This window comes from Somniosus microcephalus, chromosome 25, assembly GCF_052327205.1.
Source record: "Somniosus microcephalus isolate GS21.2 chromosome 25, FLI_Smic_1.0, whole genome shotgun sequence".
Taxonomy (NCBI): Eukaryota; Metazoa; Chordata; class Chondrichthyes; order Squaliformes; family Somniosidae; genus Somniosus; species Somniosus microcephalus.
In genome coordinates this window covers 29443100-29463500 of record NC_141011.1, presented here as the reverse complement: position 1 = coordinate 29463500, position 20401 = coordinate 29443100, and the positions used below count along the sequence as shown (strand labels likewise).

At 46.1% G+C, this 20401-nt stretch overlaps 1 protein-coding gene and 1 long non-coding RNA gene across 2 annotated transcripts in view; one reads left to right on the top strand and one right to left on the bottom strand.

The window, feature by feature from the left end:
* The first annotated feature begins 129 nt into the window (after nt 1-129).
* epha2b (eph receptor A2 b) overlaps nt 130-20401 on the top strand; it is a 50080-nt gene continuing 29808 nt past the window's right edge. The window contains exons 1-3 of the mRNA XM_085967012.1: nt 130-259; nt 7997-8064; nt 8987-9647. Of these exons, the coding sequence (XP_085823138.1) occupies nt 178-259; nt 7997-8064; nt 8987-9647 (811 nt within the window). The 5' untranslated portion in view covers nt 130-177. The remainder of the gene's footprint in view (nt 260-7996; nt 8065-8986; nt 9648-20401) is intronic.
* Nucleotides 10404-15799, bottom strand: LOC147100594 (uncharacterized). Its single transcript, XR_015073523.1, has 2 exons — nt 15731-15799; nt 10404-12486 (listed from the first exon to the last, which is right to left on the bottom strand). It is a non-coding gene; the product is annotated as an uncharacterized LOC147100594 (long non-coding RNA).

The window sequence follows — 20401 nt, the reverse complement described above, 5'->3', positions numbered from 1 at the left end:
TGCCCAGGAATGTCGGCCGCCCGCTGATTGGATGTCTCCAGGTAGATTTGTATTGTTCAATGGAGAGGGGGGCGGGGCCGTTTAACGTCACTGGGGAATGAATGAAAGTTTGGCAAAAGTTTCCTCAAAGTTTCAATTGAAGTTTGCTCGCGTCCGGAACGGCGGCCCGCATTCAGCATGGAGCCGCGCCACCTGCACCTCGCCGGCCTGCTCTCGCTGCTTCTCTGCGGCGTGCTGCCCACACACCAGGCCGAGGAGGGTAAGGATCGCTTCTCGCCCCCCTTTTAACGTTTAATAACCGGACCGGGAGATCGTTGCGTTCCGCTCCGCTGCTCGGTTCCCTGCGGTCGATCCCGGATTAAGGGGAAAAAATAGGGAGGGAGGGGATTTTTTTTTTAGGAAATTCCCAATGTTTCTCAGACATCCCGGGGCTGAGAGCAGTCCTGCCTGCAGTGTGTGTATGTGTTCACTTTGAAATCGGATAGGCAGGTGTCCCATTCCCTGCTCTCCCATTCCCTGCTCTCCCATTCCCTCCTCTCCCATTCCCTCCTCTTCCATCCTACGGGGAAAAGAAAAGATATCGAGAGTTTGAAAAACTTTTGAGTGAGTTTCATCCTCGACTTGGATCGATTGCAGGGACTCGGAGCCTGTCGTCTCTGTTGGGGAACAGCCCGTGATTGTTTCTCTCTCTCTCTGTAACTTTGAAGAACTGCCGGTGAGTGGGTCCCGGATCACCGCACCTGCCACTCCCTCCCTCCGGTGTCTGACGGCGCCAGAGGGAGTCTATGTTGTGAAAGGTCTGTGAATCGTACAATGATACAGCACAGAAGGAGGCCATTCGGTCCATCGTGTCTGTGCCGGCTGTTTTGAAAGAGTCTCACTCCCTTGCTCTTTCCACAGAACCCTGCGATTTTCTCCCCATCAAGGATTTACCCATTTCCTTTGGGATGGAGGGGATTGAGTTTCTGGAGCGGAAAGGACCTCTTCATTCGGTGTGTGTGTGTGTGAGATGGTTTAACACAAGTACCTTATTTGATCAGTGATCAAGGTCTTGGCTGTATTGGGAGGAGACAGTTTGGGAGGACAGGGCATAAACTGCAAATGTTGAAATAAAACCCCCCAGAAAATGCTGGAAATGTACAGCCGGCGGGTCAGTGTCTGACAGAGATAAGACAGTTGAATGCTCCAGGGTGGACGCTGCATCACTACTCAAATTCTGGCACCTGGAGGTTCCTGACATTTTTCTCTCTCAGATACTGACGGACCTGCTGCATCTTTCCAGCATTTTTCTCTTTTGTTCGGGGCGCTGCCCAGTTTGAAAGTCTTGGAGTAGTTCTGATCGAATGGGGACTGGGTGTTGACTGGCATCTTTCAAATGAGTCCGATGCAGAACAAGCGACTCTGGCACTGACAGTAGCGGACATGAGGCCGCATAATTGGGGCGCTCGAGTTCGCCTCGACGGCCCTTGGTCAGAGGCAATCGGTCAGAGTGGCGGCTCCTGATCCTGCCATGTGTGGCCGTCATTGGACTCGGCTGTGATGGCGTCCGTGGTCGAAGAGCCAGCCGGCAGTGGTTGTCTACGCGTGAATGACCATGTGAGGCGGCTACAAGGTGACACGCAGCGTCTGTGGAAGCTTGTCAACACCTTCAGGATAAATTTGGACAATAAAATGGACAAAAAGATGGGGGGACCCCGCACTCCCTCTGAGTTTAAAAATCCTGTACGTTTGAAGTACGATATGTGAGGTGTGAAATGGAAGGTGCCGGTTTAGATTTCAAAGTGGTTTAATCCTTTGAAGCTTTAACGAGACTGTCTCCCGTTTTCTCTAAGCAGACATACACAGGCTGGGAAGAAATGATTCCTCCCAATTTCTTTCATGCAGAAAATGCCTGCAATTATTGTTGGGGTTTCTTTATTTTGTTTTACAGCTAATTAAATGACAGATTCTGCTGGGAATTGGGTATTGTTTGTTGTCGATTGGATGAAAGATCATTTCTTTGCCCTTTGTGTACACTTTAAGGATCTTAATAAAGTGAAGGGACAAAAAAAACGTAATTGGACCCCTCCCCTTGACACTCTCTGTGCATTTTACACGGCCTTCTCCATCCTGTTACAAAATTCTTTTTGACCGCAAACAAAATGATTCCTGTTTTCAGGAAACGTGAAGTTAAAATGCAGCTGGCGGAGTTCCTTTACACTCTCCCTGTGTCGTGATAGCGTCTTCCCATTTGGCTCCTGACTGTGTTGCTGAGAGGATGTGAATGAAGTATAAATGTTGCTGTAGAGCTGCTTTTCCTGCGAAACCAACAATAATTCCCCAGGGAGGGCTGCTGGTATCCTGTTACTGGCTGAGTCGGTTACTGGAGCTCGCGGGGGGGGGGGGGTGGAGAAAGCGATTCGAGGCCGGAAGCATATCTTTCAAAGTTGACTATATCCCGGGCGGGAGTGATCAACCTGTGTCTCCTGAGCCCTGGCAATGTGGCGCGGGAACCCCAGCCGAACTCCTGCTTATTTATGTCCACACATTTCTCATTTGCTGGTTTGTCCTGGTTTGAGTTGTGTGGGTCTGGAGGTTTGGTCAGGGTTGCTTTTTTTTTAGCACTGTTGTTTCGTTGGCGGATCTGAACATCAAGGTCTGTTAGGTCCCAGTAACTGGAGATGTATGTAAATTAATGGGAACGTGTGCGTGGCCCCTGACCTTCCATGGTATGCCTCTATTCAGCCCACAAAGTCAAGAATTTGGTCGCCCTGATCTAGGAAATCAGTGAAAAACCGAATTCGCTGTAACTAGATACTTGAACTAAAAGCCGAGAATGTTGGAAATGTACTGCAGGTCCATCTCATCTGAAAGGTTACCGTTTCATGTGGAAGCCTCCTATCAGAGCACAGTGGAGACACTGACTGACCTGCTCTTTATCTCCAGCATTTTCTATTTTTACAGTAGATCTCTTCAACTTTTTGGGGGCTCAGTTTTTGTTGTCTAGAGCAGTTTAGAACCTAGTACCCAGTACTGTTTGAAATGTTAGAGTCCTGATTTAATGTACTCACCTAAACCCAACCAGTGGAGAATTTGTATCCTGGCCTTCATTGAAACTCTTCCCCGAAGATCCAATTTCAGTAGTTGCATTCAATTCTGATTTTTTTTTTTGCGGGGGGTGGGGGATATAGAGAATATCATCATCATGAAGTATATAATATATTGCCATGGCCCTACTCTCTGGAACTCCGTCACTCCTCCACCTCTACTGCGCAGTCCTCTTTTAGAAACCTTTTTTTTTTCAAACCCCATTTTTGACCTAACCTTTAGTGACCTCTTCCCCGTGGCTTGGCGTCCGTTCCCCATATAATTTCTCTATAAAATGCCTCGGAAGATTTTGACTGTTAAAGGCACCGACGCAGGTTAATAAGGCCATTTAAAAAAGCAAACACAGCACTGGGGTTAATTTCTAGAGGGATAGAATTGAAAAGCAGGGAAGTAATGTCAAAGTTGTACAGAACATTGGTTAGACTAAACCTGGAGTACTGGGCACAGTTCTGGTCTCCATATTATAAAAAGGATATAGAGGCATTGGAGAAGGTGGAAAAAAGATTTACAAGGGTAGAGACTAGAATTAGGGACCATAAACATAACATAAACATAAGCTAGTCACTAATCAATCCAATAGGGAATTCAGGAGAAACTTCTTTACCCAGAGAGTGCTTAGAATGTGAAACTCGCCACGGCAGGGAGCGGTTGAGAAGAATAGTATCGATGCATTTAAGGGGAAGCTAGATAAACACACGAGGGAGAAAGGGATAGAAGGATATGCTGATGGGGTGGTTAAGAAGGCATACCGAATGCTTGCCTTTATTAGCCGTGGCATAGAATACAAGAGCAGGGGGAGTTATGCTTCAACTGTATCAAACACTAGTTAGGCCTCAGCTAGAGTACTGCGTGCAGTCTGGTCACCACATTACAGGAAAGATGTGATTGCACTAGAGAGGGTACAGAGGAGATTTACAAGGATGTTGCCGGGAGTAGAGAATCTTAGCTATGAGGAAAGACTGGATAGGCTGGGTCTGTTTTCCTTGGAACAGAGGAGGCTGAGGGGAGACCTTATTGAGGTGTATAAAATTATGAGGGGCCTAGATTAAGTGGATAGAAAGGACCTATTTCCCTTAGCAGAGGGATCAAAAACCAGGGGGCACAGATTTAAAGTAATTGGTGGAAGGTTTAGAGGGGATTTGATGGGAAACTTCTTCACCCAGAGGGTGGTGGGGGTCTGGAACTCACTGCCTGAAAGGGTGGTAGAGGCAGGAACCCTAACCACATTTAAAAAGTACTTGGATGGGCACTTGGGATGCTCTAACCTGCAGGGCTACGGACCAAGAGCTGGGAAGTGGGATTAGGCTGGAGCATGGACCAGTTGGGCCGAATGGCCTGTTTCTGTGCTGTAAATCCACTAATATTATGTATGTAGTCTGTTGAGTACTAAATCTGAATTTGTCAGGATGCTCATTATCAATGACAGCAGATAAGATTACAGAGATTCTTAAAAAAAACCTGAGAAACTTGGGTAAAGGGATAAGGGTCATAGTGAAGGACAGCGTCATGGGGTAGAAGAAAAGTTAAAATAAATCCAGAAGAAGTACTGATTTAAGTGACTCTAAACATGGGTTTAGACATAGGAGGAAGGTAGGACTTCCACAGACCAGTTTAGTATGTCTGTCCTATCCCTGAACATCGTTCTAAGCTCATTCTTGGTAAAATTCTGGTTGGAGCAGGAGTGTTTAGTGCGGGACAGTCAGAGACTATTTCAGAAAGTGAACAACTAGTGCTCTCCCTCCCCGGGACACGAGGTGATTGGTCTTTTTATTGGTCCCCGTTACATTGCAGGATTTTGTTACTGGCACCAGTCGGAGCTCCACGTACACAACTTTCTCACAGACTTTTAGTCTCGCCGAGGTACCCCTCCCTCCCGGTCATGACCACCTTCCTCAAACAAAAAAGCTACCGTTGATTCCTCCACCCTCTCCTAGATCCTTTGAATGTGTCATCTCCATCCAGCTCTGCTTCACCTCTTTCACAACCTCCTTTGTAGAATCCCTGCATCGGGCTTTTGCCTTGTACCCGGCAGTGATTCAGCTCTCGCCACCAGCGATACTGTCTGTGACCGTGGGACGCTGTCCTCTCCCAGGAGTGACTGGCTCCGTGAGCTGCTTGCTCAGCAACAATGAAACTCTTGATTGGTGCAGGAGGGGAATTCAGGAACTAGTAGTGAGCTCAGGTGATCACGTGGGCCAGCCAGTGCATGAACTCCCACCACAGAAGTCAGCGGAGCCAAAGTGGCCCCCTAGGTGGTTTAGTGGGTAAAGAAGCCTCTTTGTTGTGGTATTGAGCCAAATGGACGAAGAAGGCCCCAGATCCATGATCTGGGTTTACTCGGACACTGGATTTGGAAGGGGGCAGGGGCGTGTTACATTGGCTTCAGTTCCTGCTCCAGGGAGGGAAAATCAGCTGCTAAAATTGTGTCCTGAAGCTGGATGAGGTGCAGGATTGAACCCCTGATCGCCACTGCTATAGCGGGATAGCTTGTTACCAATTTGTAGCTAAGCTTGCATATAAAGTATGCTGACTTGGGTATGATAATTGCCAGCAAAGTTGAAGCCCATGGAATAAAAGGGACAGTGGCAGCATGGATACAAAATTGACCAAGTGACAGGAAACAGAGAGTAGTGGTGAACGGTTGTTTTTCGGGCTGGAGGAAGGTGTACAGTGGTGTTCCCCAGGGGTCGCTTCTAGGGCCACTGCTTTTCTTGATATATATTAACGACTTGGATGTGGGTGTACAGGGCACAATTTCAAAACTTGTAAGTATAGTGAACAGTGAGGAAGATAGTGATAGACTTCAAGAGGACATAGTGGAATGGACAGACACGTGGCAGATGAAATTTAACACAAAAATTTCGGTAGAATTTTGGTAGAAAGAATGAGGAGAGGAAATATAAACTAAAAGGTCCAATCCTAATGGGGGTGCAAGAACAGAGACCTGGGGGTATATGTGCACAAATCGTTGAAGGTGGCAGGGCAGGTTGTGAAAGCAGTTAAAAAAGCTTATGAGATCCTGGGCTTCATGCATAGAGGTATAGAGTACAAAAGCGTGGAAATTATGATGAACCTGTATAAGACACTAGTTTGGCCTCAACTGGAGTATTGTGTCCAATTCTGGGCACCGCACTTTAGGAAGGATGTGAAGGCCTTTAGAGAGGGTGCAGAAAAGATTTACGAGAATGATTTCAGGGATGAGAATGATTACGTGGATAGACTGGAGAAGCTGGGGTTGTTCTCCTTAGAGCAGAGAAGATTTGATAAAGGTGTTCAAAATCAAGAGAGATCTAGACAGAGTAGATAGAGGGAAACTGTTCCTATTGGCGGAAGGGTCGAGAACCAGAGGACACAGATTTAAGGTGATTGGCAAAAGAACCAAAGGCGACATAAGAAAAAACTTTTACCCAGCGAGTGGTTAAGATCTGGAATGCACTGCCTGAAAGAGTGGTGGAGGCAGATTCAATCGTGGCTTTCAAAAGGTTGGATAAGTACCTGAAAGAAAACAATTTGCAGGGCTACGGGGAAAGGGGAGTGGGACTAGCTGAGGTGCTCTTGCAAGGAGCCGGTACAGACTCGATGGGTCGAATGGCCTCCTGTGCTGTAACCATTCTATGATGGCAGCCGGCTCCTGTGGAGCCTGGACCCTAGCAAGATTACTACTTTCAGGATAAGAAGGGGGATACAATTTGAGGGGGAAAGTGTTGCATTCTTTTTGACTTATGTCCTCTTTGTTCTGGTAGTTTCTGAATGGTTTTACACAAGAGTCCTCTTATCTTATTTAATGATGGACTCCGTGGAATTTTGCTGACAGCCCACAGGAATGTTCAAAGGCCGAGTGTGGCTCAGACACTGATTAATTCTGACAGGTTGTCTGTGTCCCAACAGTAAAAAGGAGATTGGTTTTTACAACAAAAAAAAACCCCTCAGCAGCCCACACCAGTTTATGACATGAATCAACTTTCTGAGGTTCAGGGGTCACTCTGCATTTTGCTTTAAGTGTACTTTCTAATGAGCTGCAGATGTCAGTGTATCCGTGTTAAGAGTATGTAAGTGTGTGTGTGTGTGTGTGTATAAGTGCAGTGTAATGTAATTCTGCTGCCATTTTCCTCCAATTTGATGAGGTTTCTGCAGGTGTTTTTCAGTTGAGAAATCTAGGTGATGGGGGCCAAGGCCCATCATGCAGACAGCCCCAAAGTTGGATAGAATCAACCTGAAAGTATTGATTAGGTGATGCCAAAGATGGGTTTTAAAAGCATGAAGATTGTAGAGAAAGGAAAAACTGAGGAATGTCAGGAATTTCACAGTTTCTGAATCCCGAGATAGAATAGGAGACAGTGCAATGTGTCTTGATATCTACGGAATGAGGATGCAGCGAGGAGAGTGTGTAGGATGGGGTATCTGAAGCCTAGCAGGAACGAGAGAAAGTCCAGAGAAGCATTGACCAGAATATTGATACAACAGGAACTCTAGGGTCTCCGCAGGTGCTTATTCTGGTGCACTGGCTGTTGAGAGGACCGTGTCCAGTAACTGACCTTGTGCCATGTTCTCAGGGGACCCTTGACCTGTGTGCCCGAGTATGAAAATACACATCGGTTTTGAGCAGGGCTCCTGCAATGAGTCTGAATCAATGGAACATTAAACAGGCACCTGGGGCACTTGGAGACAGTCTTCCGTGAAAAATTGAATCACAATAGTCATGCGTTGGATATTTTCAGATATTCCATGCTGCCTGTATTTCACCTACACAGTGATTCCTTCCAATACTTCATTTAATATAAAAATTGGTAAATGTTCTGGAATATTTTATGGTTTCTGTATTTGACTGTTGTAGCGTTCCCCGTCACATGGTATAGTGGATTACCATTTGAGGCTCACTCTAACGCACTCCTGTATGTTTGTCCTTCAGTTGTCCTGTTGGATTTCGCTTCAGCACATGGAGAGCTTGGCTGGCTGACCAACCCGTACAACGCAGCTGTAAGTACAGAGGCTTGATGGCCTACCACCCCTTGCCACTGAACGGCTCGAATCCATCTCCAACTCGCACTAAAGTACTGATGATGGATTCTATATTAAGGAGTGGGGGTGGAATTGGCAATTTCAAAGTCCACGGGGAGAAGTGATGTGACAAGAGTTACAGAGGGAGGGGCAACTGCTTGAAGTGGAAAGGATGCCCTGTTGGCATTAATTAATTGGATATAAAGTCAAGGCTTACTCGCTTTCTTTTCCTGATCTCCTTCCTTTCACACCCCCGCCCCTGTCACTCCCTCCAATAGCTTCTTCCTCCTAACAGGCAATGATTCTTTCTGGGATATAGTTCCCTGGCCACTAGCCTCACTTATCTTATCTAAATGGCCATTCCTCATCTGTGAGCTATTCAGCTGTGGAAGCATCACCGTTAAATCCAGTTGAACCCAGTCACTCGACATCTGCACTTTCCGGTCAATGGCCTGTGGTCAGCAGTAGTAACCCTGGTGGATTTTTTTTCTCTCTCTTAATTGGGATGCTATAACTTCCTGTACCACTCCAGGGTTAGAGAAGGGTAATTCAATTGGGGTTTCTGTTCCTGATCGCTATCCAGTGACCTGTGTAGGAAAATGTACCCATGTGGCTGTTGGATGAGGGCAGGGTTAGGCTTGGCTCTGATCCCCCCCCCCACCCCCCCCACGGTCTAGTCATCAGCTAACACTCAAGACATTGTTAACTGCTATATACTGGTGGCATACTGGAGGTGACTGTTGCCATGACGCTGTACTTAGAAAGTTGTCACCTTCAGGAGAGATGGGGAGAAGATGTGGGGGGGTGGGGAAAATAAATGTCCTTTTTTCAATTAAACCTTTCACCTTCAGCTTTGAATAGTTGTTCACTTGTATCTTTTGCTTCCGTTCTTGTTTCAAAGTGGGATCTTCTTCAGAATGTGTGGAACGACACACCCATATACATGTACAGTGTGTGCAATGTGGTAGAAGGTGATCAGGACAACTGGTTACGGACTAACTGGATCTACCGCGGAGAGGCGCAGCGCATATTTGTCGAGCTCAAGTTCACCGTGCGCGACTGCAACAGCTTCCCCAGCATCGCAACCTCCTGCAAGGAGACCTTCAACCTCTTCTATGCCGAGTCAGACTTTGATTACGGAACAATCTTCAGGAAAAGCCAGTTCAAAAAAATTGACACCATAGCGCCCGATGAAATCACAAGGAAAGAGGACTTCAGCTCCCGAAACGTGAAGATAAATGTCGAGGTGCGCGCTGTTGGCTCACTGAAGCAGAAAGGCTTTTACCTGGCATTTCAAGATGTCGGTGCCTGTGTCGCGCTCATATCCGTGCGCGTGTACTACAAGAAGTGTCCGTCCATGGTGCGCAACATGGCCGTCTTTCCAGAAACCATAGCCGGGGCAGATGCTCAAGCACTCTCTGAAGTTATCGGGACTTGTGTCGATCATTCAGTGGCCCAGGAGCCTCCGAAGATGCACTGCAACGCTGATGGGGAGTGGCTGGTCCCAGTTGGTCAGTGCCTGTGCGAGGCTGCATTCGAGATGGTGAATGGTACTTGCAAAAGTAAGTGAAGCTAAATGTTGTCCAGTCCGGCCTCTCCTACCTACTAGAATAAGGACTAACCAAGCAATAGTTTGAGCGAGTAGGGCCAAGACTACTAGAGGGGACAGATAATTATATATTGCAAGGCCTTTACTTCAAAGTCCCAATCCATCCATTAATACATGGTTCAGGATTAGTCGTCTTTACGTTTATTTCAAACCTTTCTGTTGGCAATTAGATTATTGATTATTTAAATAAATTTCATTTTGGTCACAATTTATCTCCTGTGTTCCATCCCTGCCCAATGTTTGGTGGTTTGCCTTGTTGCACAATTTTCTTGTTTGTTTCTCTGGGATGAAGTTGGGGCATAATTGTATCACGTTGGTACGGTCCACGTATAAGTGCACTTTGCAGCCAGATCCTAGTAGAGAATCTGCTCCTATTATACTCAAATACGACCAATTCTGCCAGAAACCTGTGCATTGTTTGCAGAGTCTGTGTGTGTTCACGTGTACGGTTTGTTTTGTGTTTTTTGTTGTTGTTGCTATATTTAAATTGCACAGATGTACAGTTGTGTTGGGTTCTAGTCTCAGGAACTGACTTCACTTGGATACAGCAGCAGAACGTGGCTGGGCGAGAGAGGGAGTGCTGATCACCGAGCAAAGCTATGCTTTAAAAGTTGACGAGGGACATTACACGTGGGAGGGGGATGGGGGGGGGGGGGTTGCGGGCTGGGGAAAAGAGAGCTGCAGAAAGAATTCATCGGACAATGGGCACTGTTGTGCAGCGAGTTTGTTTAATGAGATATGGCCTCCATCACTCATCGGTGATTTACTGGAGACCCTCCCTATTTCTGGGCATATGTGAAATTCCATTACTGTATATAATAAACAGACATTCCACAGACTCTGCCTCCCTGTTGCTGGTAGGAATTTGAGAGTCGATTTTTTTTTTTCTCTTTAGATTTTAAGCAGTTTTAACAAGTTGTAATGGGGAGAAGGTTTCTTTTTGTGCCCCGTGCTGTCCTCACTACTGTTGGTGAGACACCATGAAGAAACCTGGGGACATTTTATTTCTCCGTGCTGCCCTTGCGTTCTGTTAGTGATGTTGGAATATTAACCATTTAGTTTTGATCTTGTGGTTTAACTCTGACGGCGAGGCTAATTTCTGTCCTTACTCGCAGCAAAGAAGTTTTAGGAACAGGTAAAGGTCAAACATTAGTACGATAGCAAAATACTGCGGATGCTGGAAATCCGAAATAACACTTTAGGCACTTTACAGCCTTCTGGACTCAATATCGAGTTCAACAATTTCAGATCATAACCTCGGCCCCTATTACATTTTTATATATATTTTTTATCCACACCTTTGTTTTGTGCCCTTCCCCCTTTTTCTCTCTCCCACATGGCAGCTGTCTCTCATTCTGCCAGCGCATTTCACACCTCATCTAGAGCCGTCTTTTGTCTCTTTACTAGTCCTATCACCATCTCGTCTGGTTTTGAATACCTCTTAATGTCTCTTCACTTCTCTCTTGTTCTTTCATCCCCATTTCCCAGCCCCACAAACCGGTCTTTTAATCTGTTTCATTTCCTGTGTTTTTTCAGTCCTGACGAAGGGTTTCGACCCGAAACATTGACTCTATTTCTCTCTCCACGGATGTTGCCTGGCCTGCTGAGTTTTTCCAGCATTTTCTGTTGTTATTAAAGGTCAAACATGCCCATCCCTGTTTGATGGATCCACCCACCTACTCGCCATATCCCTTGATCAACTCTATACACACGTCTAATTGTCGGTTTATTCCATTTACCTTGTCTGCTGCAATGTCCTTCCCTGGGAACAACTCTCTTGGGTAAATAAGATTCCCCTGACTTCCTTTCTTACTGCCGGGTTCTGCCAGGGGATTGAAGTTTTCACCACAAATGACTGGATCAGTTTTTGTCCAATTCCCTGTATAATCCTGAAACTTTAATTGGGTCAGCTTGACATCTCTCTTGTTACCTCACAGTTTCCAAAACAGATTGCCCCACCTGGCAATGAATAGAGCCGAATGTTCCATCCAGGAATAAATCCATCCTTATTCCAAACTAATCAGGAGCTCAAGTTAAGCCCACACAAGCTATAAGAGCCGTCGCTCAGGACTATGTTCCTATAGTTTGATGCCCCAGTGCCTATCTCCTGATGCTTATTACATTAAAGGGTAAATTCGTTCTTCTGTATTTGACCTCTTTAAACCCCAGAAGCCCATTTGAAGTGCAGACGATATTTCAATTGGGCAAGCGAGGCGAGTCAGGGGGCCTGATAAATCATTAAGCCTGCTTCCCAGGTGTTCAGCTCCATTTGGGCTCTCTGGGAGCGGCTGCTTCCATGCAAAGAATGAGAATGTGTCAGTTGCCGGAGGACGAGGAGGAGGAGGAGGAGAGGAGAGCTGCTCTAACTGTAGGGAGCCCGTGTAATCTGTGTATCAACCTATTTCCTCTGCCAAGGCCTCAACCGGGCTTTGTGCGCCATTTGGCTAATTACAGGCCGGTGCGCTCAGGAATGTCCTTCACTTGCAAAACAGGAAGTTAGTTGCGGAGGTGGAGGTAGAATTATTTGACAAAAGGCATTGAATTTAGTGGATGACGTGATTCTGTAGAAGTCCATATCTGCGGGTCGCGCTCACTAAATGTGCAGCCCTCTCGCCGTATGACCGAGAGCTCAGACGTCCTTGGATTTGGTACAAAGCAAAAAAAAATGTTGACTGTAAAAGGGAGTCTTCCATTTCAGCCAGTGTTGTTTTTGCAAAAGGAGATTAGGTGATCATATCGGGGGAGGAACTGGATAATCCACATCTTGTATAAGATCCAATTGTAGGTAGAATCTGGCAAATAACCAACATCATATTAGATACATTCAATAACTCTGTTCCTCACAACTAAACAAATCATGCACATTAAAGACAGACACAGGTGTCAGACTGGTTGGCACCAGCCAACTCTTGTTTAAAGAAGGTTTAATAATCTGGTTATAAAGTTAATCCAATAATCGGTAGTTATACCAGGATGTGTTTACATAAGATTTTACCAAGCAAGAGTTGGGAATTTCACTGTTAAAAAGATCTCCCGTAGTCCTCTGTACAGGTGACTGCTGCCTACTGCGAGGGTCTCCAAATTCCTGTGATGGCTTGGTGGGTAAATGCATCGCCTGGTACGGGCCAGAAAACATCCAACACGGATTCCCATTCTGTGCTGAGTTAATGGACCTCAGTTGGGGCCTCAGCAAGGCCTCGCCATTTGGCCCCAATGCTCCTGGGAAAACATTAATTGCAAGGGGGGGGGTCCCTTTTCCTGATCATTATTCAGTACTCCCTGCTGAAAAGTGCATGGGACATTTGGGTGAGGGCAATGATTGGGCGTGGCCGTGATGCTTTCCATGGCCAAATAGCCTGCTGACACTTGCTGCCTGTGGCTCTTGCACGAAGAAGAACTGGTTCGGTGAAGTTCTGGGGTACAGGAGAGGAGGGCAGGAAATCTGGAGGGCGGAGAAGAGGTTCAGAAGGCTCCTGTGAGGTCCTTCCAACAAAATCTGTGCATAAACATGCTGCCTCCCCACCTAGACATCCGCCTTCTCGGTGTATCAGGATCACTTCAAAGTGGGCACAGCTTTGGCAGCTACCCCGAGAGGACAGTGGGTCTCCGTTTGAACATTCCTGAAGTTTGGTGCTGGGAGTATTGAACAGTTTGCCTTGGATCTGGACTTGCTGATGGCACGGTGCATGGACAATATGCTGCCATCACTGGTAATTCAAATCCCGTATTCTAATTGGACAGGAGTCCACGCCAAACCTCCCGGCCAACACTCCTGTCGTGCTGAGGGACAGGTGGCGTGTATGGCAGGATTGGGGTTAATGTGCTAGAATTTCAAATCTTTCAGCGGTCCTGCCCTGGAGTGATGGAATGTGAAACCACAGGCTGTTTGAAAGTCAGCAGAGTAAAACTAGAGAAGCCACAGGGGCTGCAGGAGAAACAACACCTTTATTCTAGGGAAAGGAAAAAAGTATGACTCGAGCTTTGACACAACTTGCTCATTAAAGCATTGAGAATAGGAAAACATCGCATTAGTTTGACTGCAGCAGTAGCATCGAGCTCCCCTGTGATGAATGTTGTTTTTGTATGGGCACTTAGGCTCCTGCCCCAGGAGAATACCAACGTTCTATAAACATTCTGAACTTTGCCATTCTACATTTAAACAGGCTTTTTTGTGCCAGTTCCCCTTTCCTCCTCCCCCCCACTCCCTCTCCTATCCTATCCTGAAGGTGTTCACTCTTGCTGGGGTACAGGGTCCCTGGGCACCAGCCACTCTTCCATTACCTCACCCAAATGGCCATTCTTCATTGTGTGCACACGGCAGGTCACAGCAGCAGGATGTTAACCACAGGGGCAGCACAGCCGGGCACTGTCCCCTCCTCAGCTGACAACCACATGCACTTTCCAGGTTATTGGATAGTGCTCAGGAGCAGGAACCTTGCCTCCGCTTTCCTCCCTAATCCAGTAAAAAAAAATACCACCTCCAGTGAGATGTGCTAACTCCGTACGGACTGGGGCTGAAGCTGGGACCTTCTGATCAGCATGTTTTGGTGCTACACTACAGGGTGTGTCTTTGAGTATAGAAGATTGCAGGGTGATCGGATCAAGGTGTTTAAAATCTTAAAAGGATTTGATAAGGTAGATACAGAGAAACTGTTTCCTCTGGTGGGGAGAAATCAAGAACAAGGGGACATAATCGTAAAATTAGAGCTAGGTCATTCGGGGACAAAAATCAGGAAGCACTTCTTCACTCAAAGGCTAGTAGAAATCTGAAACACACTTTCTTCCAAAGGCTGTGGATGCTGGGACAGTTAGAGCTTTCAAGACTGCGATCGATAAGAGTTTTATTAGGCAAGGGATATGGAGCAAAGGTGGGAAAATGGATTGAGTTACAGATCAGCCATGATCTGAATAAATGGCGGAGCAGGTTCGAGGGGCTGAATGGCCTAATCTTGCTCCTTTATGTTCTTTTATCTGTCTGTTCATTGGGAAAGTCACAGTTGGGTTGGGTTGCTGTCTTCTCCGAAGTTTAAAACCAGTAGACAGCAGGATAGGGGTAGGACAGAAAGTGGGATCGTGGCTCGAGTTCTGAGGTCTGGATTTACTGATGATCAAGATTTATTGAAAACGCAACCTGTTCCCACCACTGGCCACAAAGGACAGCAACCCTAACTGACATGGTGACAACAGGGACTCCCCCCTCTCACCCCCAGCCTAACTAACCCTCAGAAACCAAGACCAAACAAGTTGCCTCAACTTTCTGCCCAGCATGGTCATGCCAGGAGGTTAGGATACATCGATGCACTCCTCCCACAAGCACCGTGTAATTGATATGTGTAATTGTTTCATAAAATATATATGGGAATATTCACCTAAAAGTATAATGAGTAAAGTGTATATGAACATGCAGTTCATTTTACAATTGCTTCACAATATACACAATGACTTCATTAAAGTTTAAAAAAAAAGAAAACTTTGATAACCTCAATAATTACTGTCTGCACATCACGAAACACAAAAGATAGAGGAAAAATTGAGTCAAAGGGTTTCGACCTGAAACGTTGACTCTATTTCTCTCTCCACAGATGTTGCCTGGCCTGCTGAGTTTTTCCAGCATTTTCTGTTGTTATTTCGGATTTCCAGCATCTGCAGTATTTTGCTATCGGAAAAATTGAGTCTCCATTTTAACAATCAGACCGGTGATGTGTGGGTTGCAGTTTAGAAACTTATAGATATCTCGCTCAAAAGCCAGACTGCTGGTGACTCTGGAATTGGGCTTGTCTGCTCCATGTCGAGAGCTTTGTCAATTTCCCTGTCGGATATATGCTTTTGCTATCTCGATCACATCCCTTAAGCAGAACAAACTTCCTTTTGTGTAAAATCAGCCACCGAGTGAGGTATCTGAAGGCCTCTAACTTTGGTTTTGCCAGTATCTCTGTAGGGAACGGGTATTGTACCATTCCAAATCTAGAACGGTGCCCAGGAGCAGAGATTAAACAAACTCCATTGGCGTCAGCTAATCAACGCTTCTTGACTTACCCGGTCTCTCCTACGACGTTAGCCTTGCTGCTGTTCTGCACTATGCCCCTCCCCCAGCACCTGGGTTCCTTAATTATATGGGAGTGAAAAAAGGTGGGAGGTTGAACCTGGCTTCGTTTCGACATTTTGTGCTGATGCAATGTTTGTATTTTTGTTTTAAAGTTTATCCCCAATGTGTTTCTAAGTTCACGGTGTGTACGCTGGTGTTGTCCGCTGCCGGCTGCGACCCCACTACTTTATTCAGCACTTTTCACTGAAAATCTTTGGTGTTATTTCCTTTTTCGTTGGGATTTTATTTTGCGCAGTCATATAAATTTACTGTTGAATTGTGGCTAGATTGTCAGCCACAAGAACGTTGTGTCTTGGATATGAACCTAAAACGGAAAGCCACAGGGAACTGTTTGGCTGACCAAAGACTGGGGTGGTGACTGTTAGCTGGAATAGTCCATGTGACCGGCCTGCTGCTTGTGGGCTGGGTGGTGACACGGGCCTGAGATGAATCCCCCCATGATGGTGAACCACATACAATGAGTGGGTGGCTGGATTCTATCCATCATAACCAGCCTCTGGCTACCGAAAACCTGAAATTGCTGGTGTACTAATAAACTCTTGTGAACTGGCCCTTGGACCCTGAAATGCGAAAACCGATGCATTGTTCTCCACTCGGCATGGAGACGCCCCACAAACACCAACAAGTGGTTCCAACCCCACCCCCCAGCTTTGACCTGATTTCAGTTTTTTTTTGGTTCCCAAAGGAGTATCCATTTTTGTTTCCCTTGGAGGAAGCATTTAAACAAACAAAATATCCACTCTAGGTCAATGCCACAGAGGACTTGCTGTTCCACGTCTCTTTCGGGCACTTTCTTTCCTTTTCTCGGTCATTCTTGGTTTTATCGACGTGCTCGCAGGCCAGGAAAGATCGAGTCTTATCTCGATGTGCCAGAGTGTGGCTCGGTTACTGCTATAAAGCTTCTCCTTTTCCAGCTAGCCTGATAACTGGACAAGCATCTCTGTCTTTGCTCTGCCCCACCTAATGTTTTTTGCATGAGTCACCCTGTTATCTTTTAAGTTGGATGGTCAGTCAGTTCCTTCCTTAACCCTGTCACAGTTTTGAGATTTTCTGATTTTTTTTTGTGTGGGCGGAGGGTTGCTTGGCTCCATGTTAGTGTTTTTCTGTGTGTTTAGGCATGATCCCATTCTAGCTTTTAATAGCGCAATCAATCTGAAGGCAAACAAGCTTTAGGCCTTCTGGAAGTTTTTCTTTCATCATCTTTTCATAAAAGACATTTGACTGATAACTAAATGCCTGTAGTATTTCGGTGAGGGACACAAGAGCATGACTGAGCTTCTGGCATCAGTTAACGATCTATTGGGATCTTTCCTGAGTTAGAGACTCCATGCCCCGGGGGTCTAGGAGGATAATGACAAGACTGATTTATTTTTCCCTGTAAACACACCAGACATTTCACAGTCATTGTCCCCTGTATAATGAGACTATTAAATGTCTGGAGAATTTTCACTCTACCTCAGTGATCTGAGCCCCTACTTTTCAGATATTGCTATTTCTTGTTAATCATCTAATAAACCTTTTTTTCCCCAATATACGCAAATGCTAGGGTTAACCAGGTTGCAATCTGGCACAGGTGCGATTAGCTGAATGGCCTCCTGTGCTGTAGTTCCTGTGATTTCTATCTGCTCTCCCCAAGACTCTGGCTAAACGCAGTGCTTGGTGTGCTGCTAAGCTGCGTACACCAGGAGTAATGCCCCTTAAGAAAGGAAATCTGCTGCCTTTACCCGGTCTGGCCTATATGTGACTCCAGTCCCAACCCAACGTGGTTGGCTCTTAACTGCCTCTGAAGTAACAAGCCACTCTGTTGTATCAAACTACTAGAAGGCCCACAGGGCAACTAGGGATAGGCAATAAATGATGGCCATGCCAGTGCTGCTAACATCCTGAAAATGAATTAAACCTCTTGGGTGCCATCCCCAGTTAACTGATCTGATTTGGGAGTTGCGATTAGCTTCAGTGCATTTAAGCCAGGGAAGAGGGAAAAAATCATTTGAGGCTGACACATGAAGAATGCATACTAGAGGGAGATACCAGGATACCTGCCACCCATGGAACCGTACTCCAGTCACAAGTCAGTGCCTTCAGGGAAGGAAAGAAGAAAAAAATGCATATACTGCTTAGTGATGCAGTCTCTTGTACAGTGATGATTGATATGAGAAACTACTTGCGGCAATTGTGGGCTCAATGCCGACGTGAACAGCAACTCCGACAGTGCAAGGATCAGCCAGGTAGTCCATTAGGCTGTATTAGGGCTAACCTTGTGCTTTAGTATCTGTCCAGTAGCCCTTGGCTATACAGGAGCAGTCACCTACGTAACATTTAATCTGAGTTTGTGCAAGTCTTGTCACAGCGTCGTCGCCATATCCTGTAGTAAATGGGAATGCATTTAATTTTCCATGTGCTAATTTATGGGTGCCATTATGGACTCAGCTGTGATTATTATGTTTTTAATTTCCTCTCTTTAGCCCTATCCCAGTATCCAATTTTACTGTGGAGTGACTCTAGGGCAGTGTCAAGCCATAAATATGCACTTAAGCTGCTGATTCACATCAGTCCTGGGCCCATCACAGCAGGAGAGGAGACTTTTATCCAGCTGGGCTTTGTCCTAAAGGCAAAAAGACTGTTCCGTGCCCTGCCTCTCTGCCCATAGGAGAGAGGAAGCCTTCATCCCCTCTGCCTGGGCTGAATTTGAACCCAAATCAATTTTCTAACCTTGTACTCAGTAACCTATTCCAGTATATGAGTGACTTGAAAAATCCCTTCAGGTTGGTCAACCAGAAAGTTTAGACAAAGTAAAGCACCTCCAACGCTGGAAATGCACAAGAGGTTTGTCAGTATTTGAAAGGGAAAAGTCGGGTCATTGCTTTGGCTGGAGACGCTTCAGTTCTAATGAAAGATCTTTCCATGAAACATTAACAAAAATTGTCCCCTCTTAGACCTGCTGTGTATTTCTAGCACTTTATGAAAGTTTCCAAAATTGCAGCTGGGACAGATTCCCCTGTCTTTATGCAGATGTAATTGGCTCTTGTTGTCGACCCATTCCAACATGTTACTGACCTGGGGCCTGATTCTTGGAATGCTTGTGCTAGTGGAGACACGCTGTCTTGTCCAAAATATGTTAAGTCCCCAGTGAGTCCTGTTTCCAACCCTTCACTTGGCGCGGCGCAGTGCGATTCTGCCATAAAGTTTGAGGTCGCACAAAAAAAAGTTTGTTTTAATAGACTTCCCATTCCCTCTCCCAAAATAAAACCTCTTTCCAGCCTTGTTGAATGGACGTTTACTGCAAATTACTCCTATGGACAGACGCATGGCAAAAGTTTGTTACATTATCATTCCGTGGTTTGATGTGCTGATGTGGATTACAGAGTGGGGTGAAAGAGCGCACACTGCTTATGCAGTGACTAATTGCGTAGAAATACTCGCTCAGTGGTTTGGCTAGTTAAGGCAGTGAGAATCTGAGCCGTTCTGACCAGGAAAGTCCCAGGGATATTTGGTCTGTGCTAAAGTAGTGGCCAGGGCTGTGGCAGAGTTGGTACAATTAGACTCTGTTCCTGGGCCAGCAAGGCAATAATTGCCCAGGGTTCTGGCTCCTGTTTGCTGTCCAGGGTGTGTATGCTGGGCGAGAATAGAATGGGACTTGGTCATAATGTTCCTCCCAAAAAATATCCTGCTTACACTCATTATTCAAATTCATACATGACGAATCGGCACTTGGGATAGGCCCTGGTGGCGGGTTGGGGTGGGGTGGCGGGACGGGGGACCAGTGACATCGCCTTCGGGAGAGGAGAGAAGTCGCCAGGAAAAGAAGGGGAAATAATTCACCTAGAAATTGGAACTGAAATTTGGCATTAAATGAGTTAATCTGTAGACATTCTGGATACACCCTGATTAGTAAGTGCAAAATAAAGGCTTTTCATAATGGCCTCCTGTGTCAATATTTGAACAGGCCCAGTCCTGCCTCGTACGGGCCCAGCGTGTTTCAGTCTGACACAGTTTGAAGTTGCAGTGTGGCATTACGGAGTCTGAATTCTTGCTGACATTCTTGAAGGGTTTGCTCATTTCCTTGGTTGTGGGCTAGAGTTTGATGGTGGATATGTCTGGGCTTGTTTTCCCCGGACTCCTTGCCACCATTTCCCAAGAGTTGGAGTGCGCTCGCTGACTCGGTTGGTAATGATGCCCATTCCCTCAGGCTGTCCAGTGTATGGTTCCTCAGAATCATGTCGCCATCAGGAGAGTCCGACCCCATCAGTCAGGAACCACCACTCGCCAGACCTCACAGGCAGAGAAGAGTCCGCTGAACCCAGTTGTCTTTTTTTTTAATGTTCAACCACAGGTCTGCATTGTGCATTCCAGGTGTGCCCAGGACTGGAATTGGCAGCACCGGGTTAGGAGATGGGTGAAAGATATTTAGTATATTTACAGCATGAATATATTCTTGGAAATTTTTTAAAATCCTACTGGATTTTAAGTGAAACCCGGCGATTCACACTGGATGACATCATTCTATTCAAAGATTTGAATCAATAGTTCCGCAGGATGTGCACAGTAACTCCAGCAAAAACTCCGAACTTCCTCTCCCTGCTCCAGATGTGGGGCAGCAT